Source organism: Cherax quadricarinatus, chromosome 53, assembly GCF_038502225.1.
Source record: "Cherax quadricarinatus isolate ZL_2023a chromosome 53, ASM3850222v1, whole genome shotgun sequence".
Lineage (NCBI taxonomy): Eukaryota > Metazoa > Arthropoda > Malacostraca > Decapoda > Parastacidae > Cherax > Cherax quadricarinatus.
The window spans coordinates 9782854-9800771 of NC_091344.1; the positions used below are offsets into that span (position 1 = coordinate 9782854).

Here is a 17918-nt window from a genome sequence, read left to right on the forward strand (position 1 = left end):
GAAAAGTCTCAGAAGTTTTCTATGGATTAATGACGACAGTAATTAAGAAAAAACGTGTTGCAAGACAAGGTTTACTGGGACAAAAATTCGCACAGCGTAGTTTTCTTATCTAATTTGAAAACCATTTGCTTGATGAGGCTCTAGTTAGATGGAAATATTGCCCCACTAAAACTTGATCAGCAACGTGTCTTTCCTTCACAATTGACTAAAGGTTGAAAAAAAATACTTCATTAGTGTATATGTTAAGATATAGCTAGTGCCATACTTTCTCGAAGACGTCAACTGGTTCATTGATATTTACGATTATTGGCAGAGACTTAAAAGGCCACGAAGGCGTGGCTAGAGATGAAGTTTGGAAATATATCCCTTCAGATTACACGCTGGTGTGGTTTTTGGACCATTATTTTTTGTGTAGGGGATGGGGAGATGGGGACTCGACCCGTGGTCCAGACAGATAACAGCGCTGTACCACCAAAGGTTTCACAGGTAACACGTCTCTGACAAGTCATAGTTCATTTTATTGTTTATCCATTGGCATTCGCTCATTATGACTTACATATTTTGGTTTTGAGGGAAATGAGAATAGACGTACTATGAAAGCTTCTGGGGGCTGTGGGAAGGGATAGTTAGATCTCAGTACAAGGAGGGAGAAAACCTGAAACTCGCTGTTGAATCAAGTAATGGAAGCAGGCTCCTTAAATAATTTCACGTGTAAGTATAACATAACCAAGAAGCTACAAAAGAACAGTACCAACCATGTGAATTTCGAGTACAATATTTGCAAACACACACAGGAAAGCCAGTGCAAATACTCGTGCAAGCAGCCACACACAATTATCAGTTTGGGTTCCTAATGACAGACTGTGTTTCACCAACCTGATTCACCCACAAGTGTCTTGCTAAACCTCCTCCACAAACATACCTCCACCATCACTGACATTTTCTCCACCATCACTGACACCTCCTCCACCATCACTGACACCTCCTCCACCATCACTGACACCTCCTCCACCATCACTGACACCTCCTCCACCATCACTGACACCTCCTCCACCATCACTGACACCTCCTCCACCATCACTGACACCTCCTCCACCATCACTGACACCTCCGCCTACACAATATCCTTAACCCAATACTTGTGGTTGTTAATTCAGTAAAAAAGAGTGTTATTTGCTTCGAAATTGTACGTGTTGCTCTCTGTGTTTGTGTAAGCGCCTGTGGGAGAGTGATGAGTGTTTTTTTTTGCTTGTGTGTGTGTGTGTGTGTGTGTGTGTGTGTGTGTGTGTGTGTGTGTGTGTGTGTGTGTGTGTGTGTACTCACCTATTTGTACTCACCTATTTGTGGTTGCAGGGGTCGAGTCATAGCTCCTGGCCCCGCCTCTTCACTGATTGCTACTAGGTCCTCTCTCTCCCTGCTACATGAGCTTTATCATACCTCGCCTTAAAACTATGTATGGTTCCCGCCTCCACTACTTCACTTTCTAGACTATTCCATGACTTGACTACTCTATGACTGAAGAAATACTTCCTAACATCCCTTCGATTCATCTGAGTCTTCAACTTCCAATTGTGACCTCTTGTGTCTGTGTCCCATCTCTGGAACATCCTGTCTTTGTCCACCTTGTCTATTCCGCGCAGTATTTTATATGTCGTTATCATGTCTCCCCTGACCCTCCTGGCCTCCAGTGTCGTCAGGCCGATTTCCCTCAACCTTTCTTCGTAGGACAATCCCCGTAGCTCTGGGACTAGTCTTGTTGCAAACCTTTGCACTTTCTCTAATTTCTTGACGTGCTTGACTAGGTGTGGATTCCAAACTGGTGCTGCATACTCCAGTATGGGCCTGACGTAAATGGTATACAGGGTCTTGAACGACTCCTTACTGAGGTATCGGAACGCTATCCGTAGGTTTGCCAGGCGCCCGTATGCTGCAGCAGTTATCTGATTTATGTGCGCCTCAGGAGATATGCTCGGTGTTATACTCACCCCCAGATCTTTTTCCTTGAGTGAGGTTTGCAGTCTTTGGCCATCTAAACTATATTGTGTCTGCGGTCTTCTTTGCCCTTCCCCAATCTTCATGACTTTGCATTTGGCAGGGTTAAACTCAAGGAGCCAGTTGCTGGACCAGGCTTGCAGCCTGTCCAGGTCTCTTTGTAGTCCTGCCTGATCCTCATCCGATTTGATTCTTCTCATTAACTTCACATCATCTGCAAACAAGGACACTTCTGAGTCTATCCCTTCCGTTATGTCGTTCACATATACCAAGAACAGCACAGGTCCTAGGACTGACCCCTGTGGAACCCCGCTTGTCACAAGCGCCCACTCTGACACCTCGTCACGTACCATGACTCGTTGTTGCCTCCCTGTCAGGTATTCTCTGATCCATTGCAGTGCCTTTCCTGTTATGTGTGCCTGATCTTCTAGCTTTTTCAGTAACCTCTTGTGAGGAACTGTGTCGAAGGCCTTTTTGCAGTCCAAAAAAATGCAGTCGATCCACCCCTCTCTCTCTTGTCTTACTTCTGTCACCTTGTCATAAAACTCTAGTAGGTTTGTGTGTGTGTGTGTGTGTGTTTGTGTGTGTGTGTGTTTGTGTGTGTGTGTGTGTGTGTGTGTGTGTGTGTGTGTGTGTGTGTGTGTGTGTGTGTGTGTGTGTGTGTGTGCGAGCATGTGTGCATTAAAAGCATAAACAAGAGTGCTGCTGCAGGCCTACTGGCCCATGCAAAGCAGATCCAAGTCACACCCACTCACACTCACTCATGCAGAAGCCACTATTTAGCGAAACGTTTCCAGAATATAGATACACACATGTTGCACAAGTGTCTCATTTATAAACAACACCCACTTATGTACTTGTCTAACCTACTGTTAAAGCTACCCAAGGTTTTTGCTTCAATGACGCTACTCGGGAGTTTCCTCCACTCATCCACAACTCAAGTATCAAACCAGTGCTTTTCTATATCCATTCAAAATCTATTTTTTTTTTATCTTCGACCCACTGCTGCGAGTCCAGTCTTGTTTAGATGCTTTTAGCACCTTATTTACATCCCCTTTATTCCTGTCTTCCATTTTTACACCTTATTCATACTTTATCTGTTATATTTTATCTATAATCTTACTCCTATATACCTTAAAAAAACCTTTTGAGTTGATCTTCGATTTCTCTGTGATTCTCATTTCATAATCTCTTTTGGCTTATTCTGTTTTTATTTCTTTGCAGGAGATCAGGAGTTCGTGATAAAGCAGATCAGGAATAAACCGTAAAGGCTGAGACGAAATATAGTATAACAGTGAAGGGAACAGAAAGGAATGGAGGACAAGCAGTGAGCCTTTTGCTATACTATTCTGACCTCTGTCTGGACAAATTACTTTCGGATTTTTTAACAGAGAGGGTTAGATACCCTGGATAACACAGTAAAGTCGGTGTGTCATCGGAGACAGACTGACTTATTTCGGTCCAAGTCAGACCGTAACGTCGTCGTATGCTTCTCTCTTCTATGTGCGGGTTATTTGTGAACAGACTCTTATTTTCACTGGGATCCTTCAGTCCTCTCCTCCCAGGATGCGATCCACAACGGTTGACTAACACCCAGGTACATACCTACTGCTAGGTGAACAGGGGCAGCAGGTGTATGGAAACATGCCAAACGAATGACCTCTGCTGGATAAATATTCCTAGTGAAGAAAAGACGCACTTTGCAGGTAAAGCTTTTATTTAGACACTATTTCGCTCCTTGCAGAGCTTTACCACGTTAATACAAACTGGTTTCTATAATAAAACGCAATGTTTATATTATAACTACTCATACTATTAAAAGCAATGTTATCCATGACATAACTACCAGCCCTTCCACACGGTAGTTCATGAACTCTCGTTATATAATAATAATAATAATAATAATAATAATAATAATAATAATAATAATAATCTTTATTTCCAGAAGTATACCGTTATGGTTAAAGATATAATATTGTATTTACGTGGAAGTGTTAAACCTATGAGGTACAACGAATTCACTGCAAAAGAGATTACGGAGCTTGATTTATACCTTACTACTGTCAGTTCTGGGGTGGAGAACTGTATCATCCTGAGCAAGTTCCAGTCTTTAGTTGCCTCAGGGCTTTTAAAAGTGCTTCACTGCAACTAGAATGCAAATATCGACACGGTGGAATAATGACACTTAGATGCAAGGAATACCTTCATTAGCCGTAATCTTTCTCCAAGACAGTGGATACCTTCATTAAGGACAGTGTTTCACCCACATAGTGAGTTTTATCAAAGCCCCTGCCAGAGGGGACTGGAAGGGGAAAGGGTAATTAAGTTTCATCAGGCATAAAAGAATGGAAGTTCCAATTCCTTAAATCACCAGCCCTTTACCAGCATCCAGGCATCTCTAACCTCTCCCTAACCCCTCCCTTTTCTTCTCCTTCCAAGAGTATTGAGCTAGAGCCAAATTCCACCAGAAGAGAATTAATTACATACTGGTTTAGCGCTTGGCTACGTTTATAATAATAATAATAATAATAATAATAATAAATTAAATTACAATCGTAATGGAGAAGTGAATTTATATATATATATATATATATATATATATATATATATATATATATATATATATAAGAGTTAACAATCTGAAAGATATATTACAGAATAATGGGCAAAGAAACATGAGGTATAAGATTACTAAAGGGAGTTTCGGTCGCGACTGCTTAAAAATGCGTTTTGTGGTCGAGTTTTTTCGCTAAGCAAATCCCTAAGTCTGTGTAAATTACTCAACATAAAGAGCACTGGCGGCTCAGTCCTCCGTCCGTTAAACGCAAGAAACGCGTTACGAAAGTATTGTTGCCTAGCTGGCAATGCGTTTTTTTTTTTTTTTAAGATCTGGAGATTACCATGCAAGGAAAATAATGCCAAAGAAGACTAGCAAAATAAAACATTTCACTATTAACCCACAACTTGGCGAGAAATCTTTCAGACCATGTTTCGGTTGGTTCTGGTTCATAATCAAGTCCCGAATTGATTACAGACCGTGTCAGTGGAACGCCTTCCATCTGAACAAAAAAACTAATGGAAAAGTAAATAAATAAAAAAAAACAACTCTAGCAAAAAAAAGAATAATGACTTTCGAGGATTTTACTTAAAATTTAAATATAATAAAAATGGCCTCTGGTTCTGGTGCTGTAATTGGGCAGGAGTAGGTAAGGCCCTGGACAGATCTCTGATGTTAAAGATAAACAACCCTAACCCCACTTAAACCCACTTTTCCCTCACAGACCGAAAGGTCGTCTACTGTTTCATCTCCGCATTTTGGGTTCGTGGTAAATTGTCCCAGTCAAGGTGCTGTGACTTGTATTTTATTCGTAAGAAACAGGTTATGTGCCACATAAATCAGGAAAATGTGATACTTAAGATCAAGAACATCGTAAACAAATCGTAATCTTATGTAATGCAGATGAGGAAGAGGTAAGAGCAAGGTAACCTAAATATACTACACAAAAAACAGACGTATATCATGACTGATACGAAGGACGTATAATGCAGCGGAGCTTCAGTGTTATATACGACAGGTGAAATAAAATAACAACATGAATGACAAATAGAATTTAAAGTCTTAAGATAAACAAACACATGCACACACGCACACGCGCACACACACACACACACACACACACACACACACACACACACACACACACACACACACACACACACACACACACACACACACATGGTTCAGCAACTGGCTTCTCGAATTTAATCCAGCCAAATGCAAAGTCACGAAGATCGGGGAAGGGCAAAGAAGACCGCGGACAGAGTATAGGCTAGGTGGCCAAGACTGCAAGCCTCGCTCAAGGAGAAAGATCTTGGGGTGACCATAACACCGAGCATGTCTCCGGAAGCACACATCAACCAGATCACTGCTGTAGCATATGGGCGCCTGGCAAACCTGACAATAGCGTTCCGATACCTTAGTATGAATCGTTCGAGACATTGTACACTGTGTACGTCAGGCCCATACTGGAGTATGCAGCACGAGTTTGGAAACCACACTTGATCAGGCACGTCAAGAAATTAGAGAAAGTGCAAAGGTTTGCAACAAGGTTAGTTCCAAAGTTAAGGGGAATGTCCTACGAAGAAAGGTTAAGGGAAATCGGACTGACGACACTGGAGGACAGGAGGGTTAGGGGAGACATGATAACATACAAAATACTGCGTGGAATAGACAAGGCGGACAGAGACAGGATGTTCCAGAGAGGGGACACAGGAACAAGGGGTCACACATGGAAGATGAAGACTCAGATGAGTCTAAGCGATGTTAGGAAGTATTTCTTCAGTCACAGAGTAGTCAGGAAGTGGAATAGCCTAGTAAGTGAGGCAGGAACCATATATAGCTTTAAGACGAGGTATGATAAAGCTCATGGAGCAGGGAGAGAGAGGACCTAGTAGCGTGTGGGTTTGAGTTTGAGAATGACCTGCCTAGTATGGGCCAGTAGGCCTGCTGCAGTGTTCCTCATTTCATATGTTCTTATACCGTAACTCCAAAGAATGCAATAAAATATAACATCAATAGGAATTAATAAATAAATAATTATTAAGCACTAAACCCATGTAGGTCATTCAGTGCAAGATGTGGTAGAGACTTCATCCTCAGTCTGCTGAGAGCCAGACGAACGAGCATCCTATTTATAAATAACAAAAAAGGCACAATACCGTGACTGGAACGATACACAAATAACCCGCACATAAAAGAGAGAAGCTTACGACGACGCTCCGGTCCGACTTGGACCATTGACAAAGTGTGACTTTGTCAATGGTCCAAGTCGGACCGAAACGTCGTCGTAAGCTTCTCTTTTATGTGCGGGTTATTTGTGGAGCATCCTATTTGTACTCATCTGTATAAAAACGTCAGAATATGAACTTCTGACTCGTAGGAGAAAACGGAGATCCACTGAGCGCATGTTCACATGGAACTTCAAATAATCGCGTTTTCATTCCTTTGTCCCAGTCACACATCTGAGGTTCACAGACAATGAGCTGTAGTGAACGTTGAGTAGGAGGATGAACTTGATCATCACGGCATCATGATGCTTACGCCATTACATAAAAACGGTAAGGAAACGAACAATGGAGAAACCTTATTGTTCTATGTCTGTTCAATTGTCTGTTCTATGTTGTAATGAATGACTGAAGTGTATAATATTTTCAACATATGAATACATCATACTTATGTCTGGAAGGTTTTGCATAGCCTATGCGGCAGCAGAATTAACCTTGTGTCTGCAGTAGCCAGGGTCATTCTGCAAGACGGAGACAGCAGTGATGTGATCATTGATTGATGACTGGCACCAGGATGGTATATACTGCTGCTCGTTTTATTACTTATTACGCAACCCCCTGTCTCCCTCCATTCTTCCCCCATCTCTCTCTCTCAACACCAGCCACATACCACTTTAATCTTGAATTAATTACCATGATTAACTTGTATTCATCACGAGCAGGAACGGCGCTCGGTCGGCCTTGCTGGTCTACTCCACAGTCATGCATGTACAATGAAGGCCCAGTAAAAATTACGTGCCATAAAATTATTGCTTAATAAGCAGAATTAAATTACTCCTTACAGTTTGTCTGGCGAAGAAAGTTTAGCCACTAGATACATATCCAGATGTCCTCCTGTTAATATTTTTAGGATCTTATTCGAGGGCCTTTTGTGTATTCATTAGCTATTGCACTCCTCAGGAACGATATAGTCGTCTCCTGCTACAAAACAAAATTCGATACATCTGCAGTGTGCTGTTACCCTAATTTTATGTGATTAGTTACACTCGGGAAAGAAAAGCTAATTATGTTTTCCACTCATATCCCCGTAGCCATCCTTGGGGAGAATACCATATTCAGTGAACAAATGCCTTTCCTAAGTGGATATGATCATAAAAGTAGGGCATGTAATGTTATAATAACAGGCTCCTACCCTCCAGTGGTTAAAAAAAAAAAAAGAGAAAAGAGAACGGGTTTATCCGTCTCCCCTGCGGGCCAGGGGGAAGCTAACAAGAAGGGCAACACGGCAGTGGTTAGCGGATTCGTTTGTTGCTTGTTTACACCACGTAAAACGCTGTCACAAAAAGAACCTCCCACTTACAGGATTCTGAACCTTGCCACCTCACGGTGTCCTTCTCCAAACAATTTAGATCAATATTGACACCTCGACGCATTTCGCTCTGGAGACGACTTTTTAAAATAGGGTAGGTTTCAAGGGATGGACATCGGCGTTCCTGATCTGGTGAAAAGGTCTGAAGTCTCGCAGAAAACCTTGCGTTGTTGTGATGACAGAACATCATGCACACACAATTGTCCATTCTCATCTTTAAGCGAGGCCACTCCAGATCGTAAGCTTGAATAATTTTGGTTTCCTTGAGAGGGTGCATACGGGGCCGGATCCTGCCAGGATGGTGGTGCTCCGCTGTTAACGACACCGCCGTCGGGGACGGATCCTCTTGGTAAGGGACCGTGGCTACTAACATCGTCGAAAGGTAAGGATCCTGTTAGTGAGGGACCGAGACTACCAAACATCGTCTAAGGGTAAGGATCCTGTTGGTAAGAGATCACGGGTGTTGACAACGCTAACGGTTACCAACACCGAAGAAGTCCGCTATTACCACACCGCCGAAAGGAACGGATCTCTGGATAGAATGAAGCTAGGATAATTAACGCTACGCTGGGGGTAGGGGGATGAAGGGTAAAGGGGAGAGAGATAGATGGAGAGGAGGACAGGGGGATAAGAAGGACGGAAGGGCGGTGGGTGAATCTGAGGACTGACGGATTGTAGACCTGGCCATGGCGACACATGGTAGACCTGTCCAGGGAAACGCATGGTAGACCAGCTCAGAGCGATATAAGATAGACTAATTCTGGGCTATATAAAGTAAACCTGGCCAGGACGACATATCAGTCCTTGTCTAGGCGACATGCCAGAGCTGGCCTAGGTGGCAAATGGAAGACCTGGCGTGGGTTAAACATGGCAGATCAGGATGGGTGACGTGGCCTAGGTAACACATAGTGAACCTGGTCTTTGTGACACATGGCAATTGTAGCCTGGTCATGCCACAGCTAAGAGAAAACACGGCTTCCCAGCTGCGAAAATGCCTGTTGTCACAGCTAAGGACATACTGGTTTTCATTGCTAAAAGAATGCTGACTATGCTTTGGATCTATCCTCTTCATTGGCTCGACCCTGATTACCTCCCGTTTCCCAGGCGCTGTGTGACCTCTTTGATACAACTCTTCCTTGGCGGTCAAAAACTTTTGCTCTTCGACCTGTTAGTGAAAAAGGCGTTGATCCTTGAAGCATGAAGCAAATCACGTTCGAGGAAGTTATCTCTGGGCTCTTTCAAGTTCTAACAGTATAGAATCTTGTCAAGGGGTTTTTATATGAACACTCCTTTATATATCTCTCTCTAGTATTTTTTTTAACTCGCATTCTAAATGTTGAGGAAAGCAAAATATAATAACAGTATTCTGCAAGCTAACGAGGGTCGACTGCTAAATATGGTCTTTGAAATTACAATTACCTCAAATTCAGGATATGACCCTCCTGTGTTTTGCTGCGCATCGTTAGAAAAAGCATTGTACCCCCGCGATGGAACAGCTGGTAGTGGATATATATAATATATATATATATATATATATATAATATGTATGTGTGTGTGTGTGTCGTGCCGAATATGTAAAACTGGTCAGTTAGCAAGAACTCATTTAAAATTAAGTCCTTTCTAAAAATTTCTCTTATACGTTTAAAGATATATTTTTTCCATTAATGTTAATGTAAAAAATTTTAATTTTGCTCCAAAAGAATCTTAGAAAACTTACCTAACCTTATTATAACAAGAACAATTTATTTTAGCCTAACCCAACTAAATATATTTTAGATTTGTTTACAGTAATTTAATACTAAACAAACACAGTGAAATATATTTTTTTCGTTAGGTTCAGAATGAAACTATTGCATACACAAATTTTCACTTGTCCTATATGGCAAGATGAGCGTTGCTATTTAAGCCAAGATCGCAAGTTCTGCCTATTCGGCACGACATATATATATATATATATATATATATATATATATATATATATATATATATATATATATATATATATATATATATATATATATATATAATGTATAAATCTGTTAAGGGCTCTGGGGATCATGGCCCGTCAGGCCCGGTCTCAGACCAGACCACCTCAACTGGAAAATAAATATTACAAGATTAAGAATTTTTAAAAACACACAGGAAATTATTGTAAAATAGAAGTTCATAAAACTGCTTACTTGTTATCTTGCATGTTAATGAGACAAAATGCTAGCCATCCCGTTAGAATTTCCTTTTCGCACTCATAAGAGAGGACGGCAGTGCCTTCCTGAGTGGTTCTGTACCAACCTCCTACTTAGGATACGGAACTTTAACAGGACATGAGGTGAGCAAGGTACTTTAAAACCAAACCAGGTGCAATAGAGTCATGAGCACTCTGATGTTAGACAGTAAACACCCAGGGTGATAGTTCCGTTCTGCCTCGTGAGTATAAAACGGCAAGACTGCTGGTCTTCTCTGTCTCATGAACACGTTAGATGACAGGTAAATCTAACAAATTTTAACTCATATTCGTTATTCACTTTACTTGCCTGTAGGTTTATTAGCCATTCTTATATTTGTAATATTTCCTTTTCAGTGTTTGAAGCCTGGTCTGAGACCGGCCGCGGGCGTGATGAGCTCTTAAACTTTCTATAGAATTCCAAGAATCCTGAGGTTAATTTTGATTCGTTTGATATGCTTTTGTTATTTGTATGACCTTGTTTCTCCCTCTCCCGCACAATTAGTCATCAGGGTGAGGTACCTGCCACGCCCTTGTGTCTCAGTTTGTTTCCTCAGCCGAGATTGTCGACGCTCAGCAGTTGGTGTTTAATAAAGCGCATTCTGATGTGAGGATGAACAGCCCAAGAATTAAGACATCACTGACGAATGTGAGTGATCAGCCTGAGTACTAACATATTACTGACGGATGAGCCTGATTACTAGTAGTACTAGTAGCTGTATTAGTAGTAGTAGCAGTAGTACTGGGAACTGCTAAACACGTATGGGTCATACGGTGACCATGGAATGGGAGGTAATCACGTTTCAACGAAGAAAATTAAGAGTAGCTTCAATTCTCTTAATCAAAATCCCTTAGAACGCTATAAAGGCACTTCCCTTGAAAGTTAATTCCGTAGATTAGTTTATTGCACTGAAAACCTCCCTACTTGTTCAGCTCTGCTATACCTAGGATACTCTTTCTTTTGCCAGTTGCTGGTTCTGGGGCTGTTGGCACACACGCTCCCGGCCAGGAATGCTGGATATAAATTCTCCAATAGTAATACTCACCTGCCGGTAAAAACTCACATTTCCTGTGACTTGGGTTGGAAACAGTAAATGTATAAAAGGCATTCAGCATGAAGTTATAAATAAAGACAATAGATCAGGTCAGCAAACAAAGGGGGACAGCAGAGGGCAGCAAGGGACTAGCTCCCTTAAGGTTTACTATACTAATAGCAGGAGTGTAAGAAATAAGATAGATGAGCTAAGATTAATTGCAAGTGCAGGAGACATAGATATTATTGCTATAACAGAGACCTGGCTCAATCTGAAAGATAGAGAGATGCCCTCTGAATGTCACATACAAGGCTATAAATTATTCCACACTGACAGGGTCAACAGGAAAGGTGGTGGAGTAGCGATGTATGTCAGAGACAATTTAAATTGTTGTGTTAGACAAGATATTAAATTAGAAGCGTCAGCCACTGAATCTGTTTGGTTACAGCTTCTCGAGGGCCGAGAAAAACTAATTTTGGGTGTGATTTACAGGGCCCCAAATCTTGATAGGGAGTGCAGTAAACTTCTATGGGACGAAATTCGTAAGGCATCTACATACGAAAATGTTGTGCTAATGGGAGATTTCAACTATAGACAGATTGACTGGAGCAATTTGACAGGAAATTTAGAGTCAGGTGACTTTCTTGATACGATCCAGGATTGTTTTCTAAAACAGTTTGTGACAGAGCCAACTAGGGGAAATAACCTCCTTGACTTGGTTCTTGCCAGTAGGGAAACACTAATTAATAATCTTGAGGTTAATGATGAGCTTGGGGAAAGTGATCACAAATCACTCAGTTTTAATATATCATGGAATTCCCCTAATAATGGCAATCAAGTCTCCGTCCCTGACTTTCGCTTGGCTGATTTCATAGGACTGAAAAATTACTTAGGTAGGCTGAACTGGAATGACCTGACTAAGGGTCAGGTAGGTGGTGATGGTTGCCGATATGATGTTTTCCAGGGCATAGTTCTAGCTGCTCAGTCAAATTATGTTCCAAATAGGGAAATCAGATCAAACAAAAATGATCCTAAATGGATGAACAATAGATTAAAATATCTGATTGGTCAAAAGAGAGGCATATATAGGCAAATCAAAAGAGGAGAGGGGCAATTGAGAAATCGATATATTCAGTTAAAGAGAGAAATAAAAAAGGGAATTAGAAAAGCAAAAAGAGATTATGAGGTTAAAGTTGCAAGAGAATCGAAGACTAACCCAAAAGGATTCTTTCAGGTATACAGAAGTAAGATCAGGGACAAGATAGGCCCACTCAAAAGTTCCTCGGGTCAGCTCACTGACAGTGATAAGGAAATGTGTAGAATTTTTAACACATACTTCCTCTCAGTTTTTACACAGGAGGATACCAGCGATATTCCAGTAATGATAAATTATGTAGAACAGGACGATAATAAACTGTGTACTATTAGGGTCACAAGTGACATGGTCCTTAGGCAAATAGATAAATTAAAACCTAACAAATCCCCAGGCCCTGATGAACTGTATGCAAGGGTTCTAAAGGAATGTAAAGAGGAGCTTAGCACACCTTTGGCTAATCTTTTCAACATATCACTACAAACTGGCATGGTGCCAGATAAGTGGAAAATGGCAAATGTGATACCTATTTTCAAAACAGGTGACAGGTCCTTAGCTTCGAACTATAGACCAATAAGCCTAACCTCCATAGTGGGAAAATTTATGGAATCAATAATTGCCGAGGCAGTTCGTAGCCACCTTGAAAAGCATAAATTAATCAACGAATCTCAGCATGGTTTTACAAAGGGGCGTTCCTGCCTTACGAATTTATTAACTTTTTTCACTAAGGTATTTGAGGAGGTAGATCATGGTAATGAATATGATATTGTGTATATGGACTTCAGTAAGGCTTTTGACAGGGTCCCACATCAGAGACTATTGAGGAAAATTAAAGCACATGGAATAGGAGGAGAAATTTTTTCCTGGATAGAGGCATGGTTGACAAATAGGCAGCAGAGAGTTTGCATAAATGGGGAGAAATCAGAGTGGGGAAGTGTCACGAGCGGTGTTCCACAGGGGTCAGTGTTGGGCCCCCTGCTGTTCACAATCTACATAAACGACATAGATGAGGGCATAAAGAGCGACATCGGCAAGTTTGCCGATGACACCAAAATAGGCCGTCGAATTCATTCTGACGAGGACATTCGAGCACTCCAGGAAGATTTGAATAGACTGATGCAGTGGTCGGAGAAGTGGCAGATGCAGTTTAATATAGACAAATGCAAAGTTCTAAATGTTGGACAGGACAATAACCATGCCACATATAAACTAAATAATGTAGATCTTAATATTACGGATTGCGAAAAAGATTTAGGAGTTCTGGTTACCAGTAATCTGAAACCAAGACAACAGTGCATAAGTGTTCGCAATAAAGCTAATAGAATCCTTGGCTTCATATCAAGAAGCATAAATAATAGGAGTCCTCAGGTTGTTCTTCAACTCTATACATCGTTGGTTAGGCCTCATTTAGATTATGCTGCACAGTTTTGGTCACCTTATTACAGAATGGATATAAATTCTCTGGAAAATGTACAAAGGAGGATGACAAAGTTGATCCCATGTATCAGAAACCTTCCCTATGAGGATAGACTAAGGGCCCTGAATCTGCACTCTCTAGAAAGACGTAGAATTAGGGGGGATATGATTGAGGTGTATAAATGGAAGACAGGAATAAATAAAGGGGATGTAAATAGTGTGCTGAAAATATCTAGCCTAGACAGGACTCGCAGCAATGGTTTTAAGTTGGAAAAATTCAGATTCAGGAAGGATATAGGAAAGTACTGGTTTGGTAATAGAGTTGTGGATGAGTGGAACAAACTCCCAAGTACCGTTATAGAGGCCAGAACGTTGTGTAGCTTTAAAAATAGGTTGGATAAATACATGAGTGGATGTGGGTGGGTGTGAGTTAGACCTGATAGCTTGTGCTACCAGGTCGGTTGCCGTGTTCCTCCCTTAAGTCAATGTGACCTGACCTGACTAGGTTGGGTGCATTGGCTTAAGCCGGTAGGAGACTTGGACCTGCCTCGCATGGGCCAGTAGGCCTTCTGCAGTGTTCCTTCGTTCTTATGTTCTTATGTTCTTATGTTATCATGGCTCACGAAATCGTAATTACACGATTGCTAGTAATGAGCTGAACGAGTGGGGGGTTTGAACCCATGGCAAATCAGTCCTAAAACAACCGGTTCAGTGATTTGTATATCCGTTCTCTGTTGGTATACTCACTCCTGAAGTCTATGCAGTCAGGACAGCCGCAGTGGGACGGGGAGTTGCCACAGTAGCCATAGTCGCTGCAGCAAGGCCGGTCACTGTTTGGGTCGCACTCTGAGGGTATCCGGCTAGCTAAAGGAAAGTTGGGCCCGCATCGTCCATCCGTCCGCCACCGTACTCTGGGACCTGAGAAGAAGAAAACAAGGTTTCAGTGAGAAAAAAATATCTCAGATATCTCAAATATCCTGTCGAGGAGACAAGATACAAATGCTTTTGAAATCTTTAGGTGGCAGGGACCTTTGGAGATATAAATATAGTTTAGTGGTTAATATTATATTCACGAGGATGTGGTAAGGTTATAAGGATCATGCAGTGCTTGGGGAATTTTAATTAATATTGTTTAATTTGAGGAAGGGGAAGGATTGCTCAAATTCTTTGACTAAAGAGTGTCTCGCCAGCATCACAGCTCCTGCCTTGAAGGCTGGTCTAGTAATGACACAGGTCCATCTGTATAACAAAAACCTACAGTAATATTAGACAAAACCATGCAGTTATACATTAGCAAAAAAAAAAAAAACCTTATAGATAACAAATTTTATAACCTGCATGAACTGTATCATTAGACATGAAGAGCACTTCACACCTCCATTAAAGATGCAATTAATTGACATTACTTTTATCAAAGAAATAACTTGACGAGTATGTGTCAAAAATATGTTCACTGGTTAAGCCAGCTATAGAAGTGCAAAAAATGAAGAGAGGGGGAATTGAAGTATATTTCTTTCGGATTCGATCTCACATTGACATTCCTATATGTTGAGGATGATAAATTTGTTAACGTTGATACACTGCCGCTGGATGGTTGGTTAATAAGGTTTAAAGCCTATCGACCCCACTAGGGGTCATTAAACCGGCACGTAACCTTTTCACCATCAGATAAGAATACCTTAATTCCTAAAATAAGGATTACAGTAAACTATCATTTTATTTATGCTTAGAAAAATACACCTCTATGTATATATCCCGCGAAAATAACTAATTCACGAATGCAAATAATGTCTCAAAATTTACAAAACAATTATTATTATTATTATTATTATTAAAGATTAGCCGGTATTCTCCCGGCCCGGGCCTTTTCCAAGTGGTGGCCCGGCCTTGGCTCCCTCTTTAGGGAGTGTCTGAGACCTAAGTCTCCCATGGGAGGAGGCACAAGTACCTCCTCATCTTTGGGACCAACTGTCCCCAGGCCTAGCCACAAGCTAGGCCTCTCTGGTCTGCCATCCCCACCCCAAGGGAGCAAATGGGAATGACAGTCTTATGAGCTAAAGGCTCGGGCTCAGGCACCTACCCTACCCTAGAAGGGGTAGGCATGGTGTCGATCTACAAAACAATGACGTTTTATTCACCAATATAATGCAAGCGTCTCAAAATATGCTTTTCACCATCAGTGAATTATAATATTAATTTAAAAACATTATCTAAATACACATTGTGAACAATAAACGATAAATTTCATTAATAGAAATGAAGGGTTTGTTGACATTTGAACGTCGATAGGTAGTAGATACGAAACATAGAAGTTAATTGTGACTGGGTTACGCAGTAGTGTTGCGTTCCTTTTTAGGCATAACTAACCAAAATCAGAGATAAAACTAGGCGTTGTTTCGGTCAGTCCTTGACATCATCAATTTGCGAATGATAGTGGCAAATAACGGACAGAAACAATGTCTGATTTAATCTCTTATTAGTGGATTAGAGGTGAATTATTCCAGTAACGGTATTCTGGATTAGTTGTGAAACGTTCCAGACAAGGTTTGATGGGTTAGTTGTGAATTGTTCCAGATACGATTTGATGGAGTTAATTGTAAAATTTTCTAGACACTGTATGATGGGCTGGTTGTGAATTGTTTCAGTCACGGTACGATAGGCTAGTGGTGAATTGTTCCAGCCACAATATTGAAACTGTCTTAACTGTTCCAGCCACAGTACCGAGGGACAGTTGTGAATTGTTCCAGCCACGGTTTTGTGAGTAATGTGTGAATTCTTTCAGCCAAGATATGGTGAGTTAATTGTGAAATGTTACAGTAGCGGTATTCTGGATTAGTTGTGAAATGTGCCAGCCACAATACTGGATTAGTTATGAGAGCTTCCAACCAGTGTATTGTTACTCTCATTCCTCATCACTCAAGCAAGTTATAAATGTTAAATTGTGGAAATAAATCCACATCGTCAACTCAAATCGGTACACCTAGTGACCTCTGCTATGAAAACAATTCATTCAATCAGAAGAGGATATAAAAAAAATATGGTAAATAATAGCAGAGTGGCAGGTGAGACTTTATTTCCGCTGGTGACAAGAGTTACTCAGTTGGATGTGGATCCACAATGTAGATCCACACTTTAACAGGCACAAAACTGCCTTGTCATAGTTCAAGTAAGTTGTTCGTGTCCGCTGCTGCAACTCATGGTGATACTTGTGTTGATTATAATTGCATGTCTGGCTAAACATACTACCCTCATTGTCTCATTACTCATCACGCCCAACAGGACACTTTGAACGAACGTCGACTGAATATATTAGTATTACATTGTTCATAGGAAAAATGCTAGAATGGTAGGAGGTTACACTATTCCTGGATACTGGGAGGTAGTTAGGTTTGACTCGAGTACTGGAAGGGTATGACTGCTACCTGCCTAATATGGGTTTGATCCATCATGGTACAGGGGTCCATATTCTGAACTATTACCTGCTTAACCTAAGTTTGATTCATCGTACTGCAGAACTCTTACCTGGTTGACCGGGGTTCGAGCCTTCCTGACACCTTGTTAACACAGTTTGTTATTTTTAAGAATGTGCGAAATCTCAGTATGTATTCTGAGGGTCTTATTATCATATGAAAATCATTTGCCATCTTCATATGAATGTAGTCCATGAAATCAAGGTTTGTTTTGCATGTGTATACAGTTTAATGGAAATAAATATTCCTCAGGAATTATAGCAGTATTTTAAATATCTTTAAATATTTTAAATATCTTTAAAGGGAACATTCCCATTAATCTCCTAAAGACAGAATTTTTAAGAAGATAAAGTATCTTTAAGTGTCTTTAAGGCGGTCACTTTTAAGGATTTCTCGCGGAAAGTACCGATAAGGTCACTCTTAATAACGTCTTGGAGAAAGTATCTCTAAGGAGGTCAGTCCCAGTACCGAAGTGATGGTAAGTGGCACACAGTGCTACAATATTTTAGGTAATAAAACTACGACATTCACTAGTTTC

The 17918-nt window shown here is 40.9% G+C and overlaps 1 protein-coding gene across 2 annotated transcripts in view; it reads right to left on the reverse strand.

Moving 5' to 3' along the window:
• LOC128692408 (blastula protease 10) overlaps positions 1-17918 on the reverse strand; it is a 199774-nt gene that overhangs the window by 58635 nt on the left and 123221 nt on the right. For both annotated transcript variants that reach the window (XM_070096297.1, XM_070096296.1), the window contains one exon: positions 14658-14828. In XM_070096297.1, the coding sequence (XP_069952398.1) occupies positions 14658-14828 (171 nt within the window). The remainder of the gene's footprint in view (positions 1-14657; positions 14829-17918) is intronic.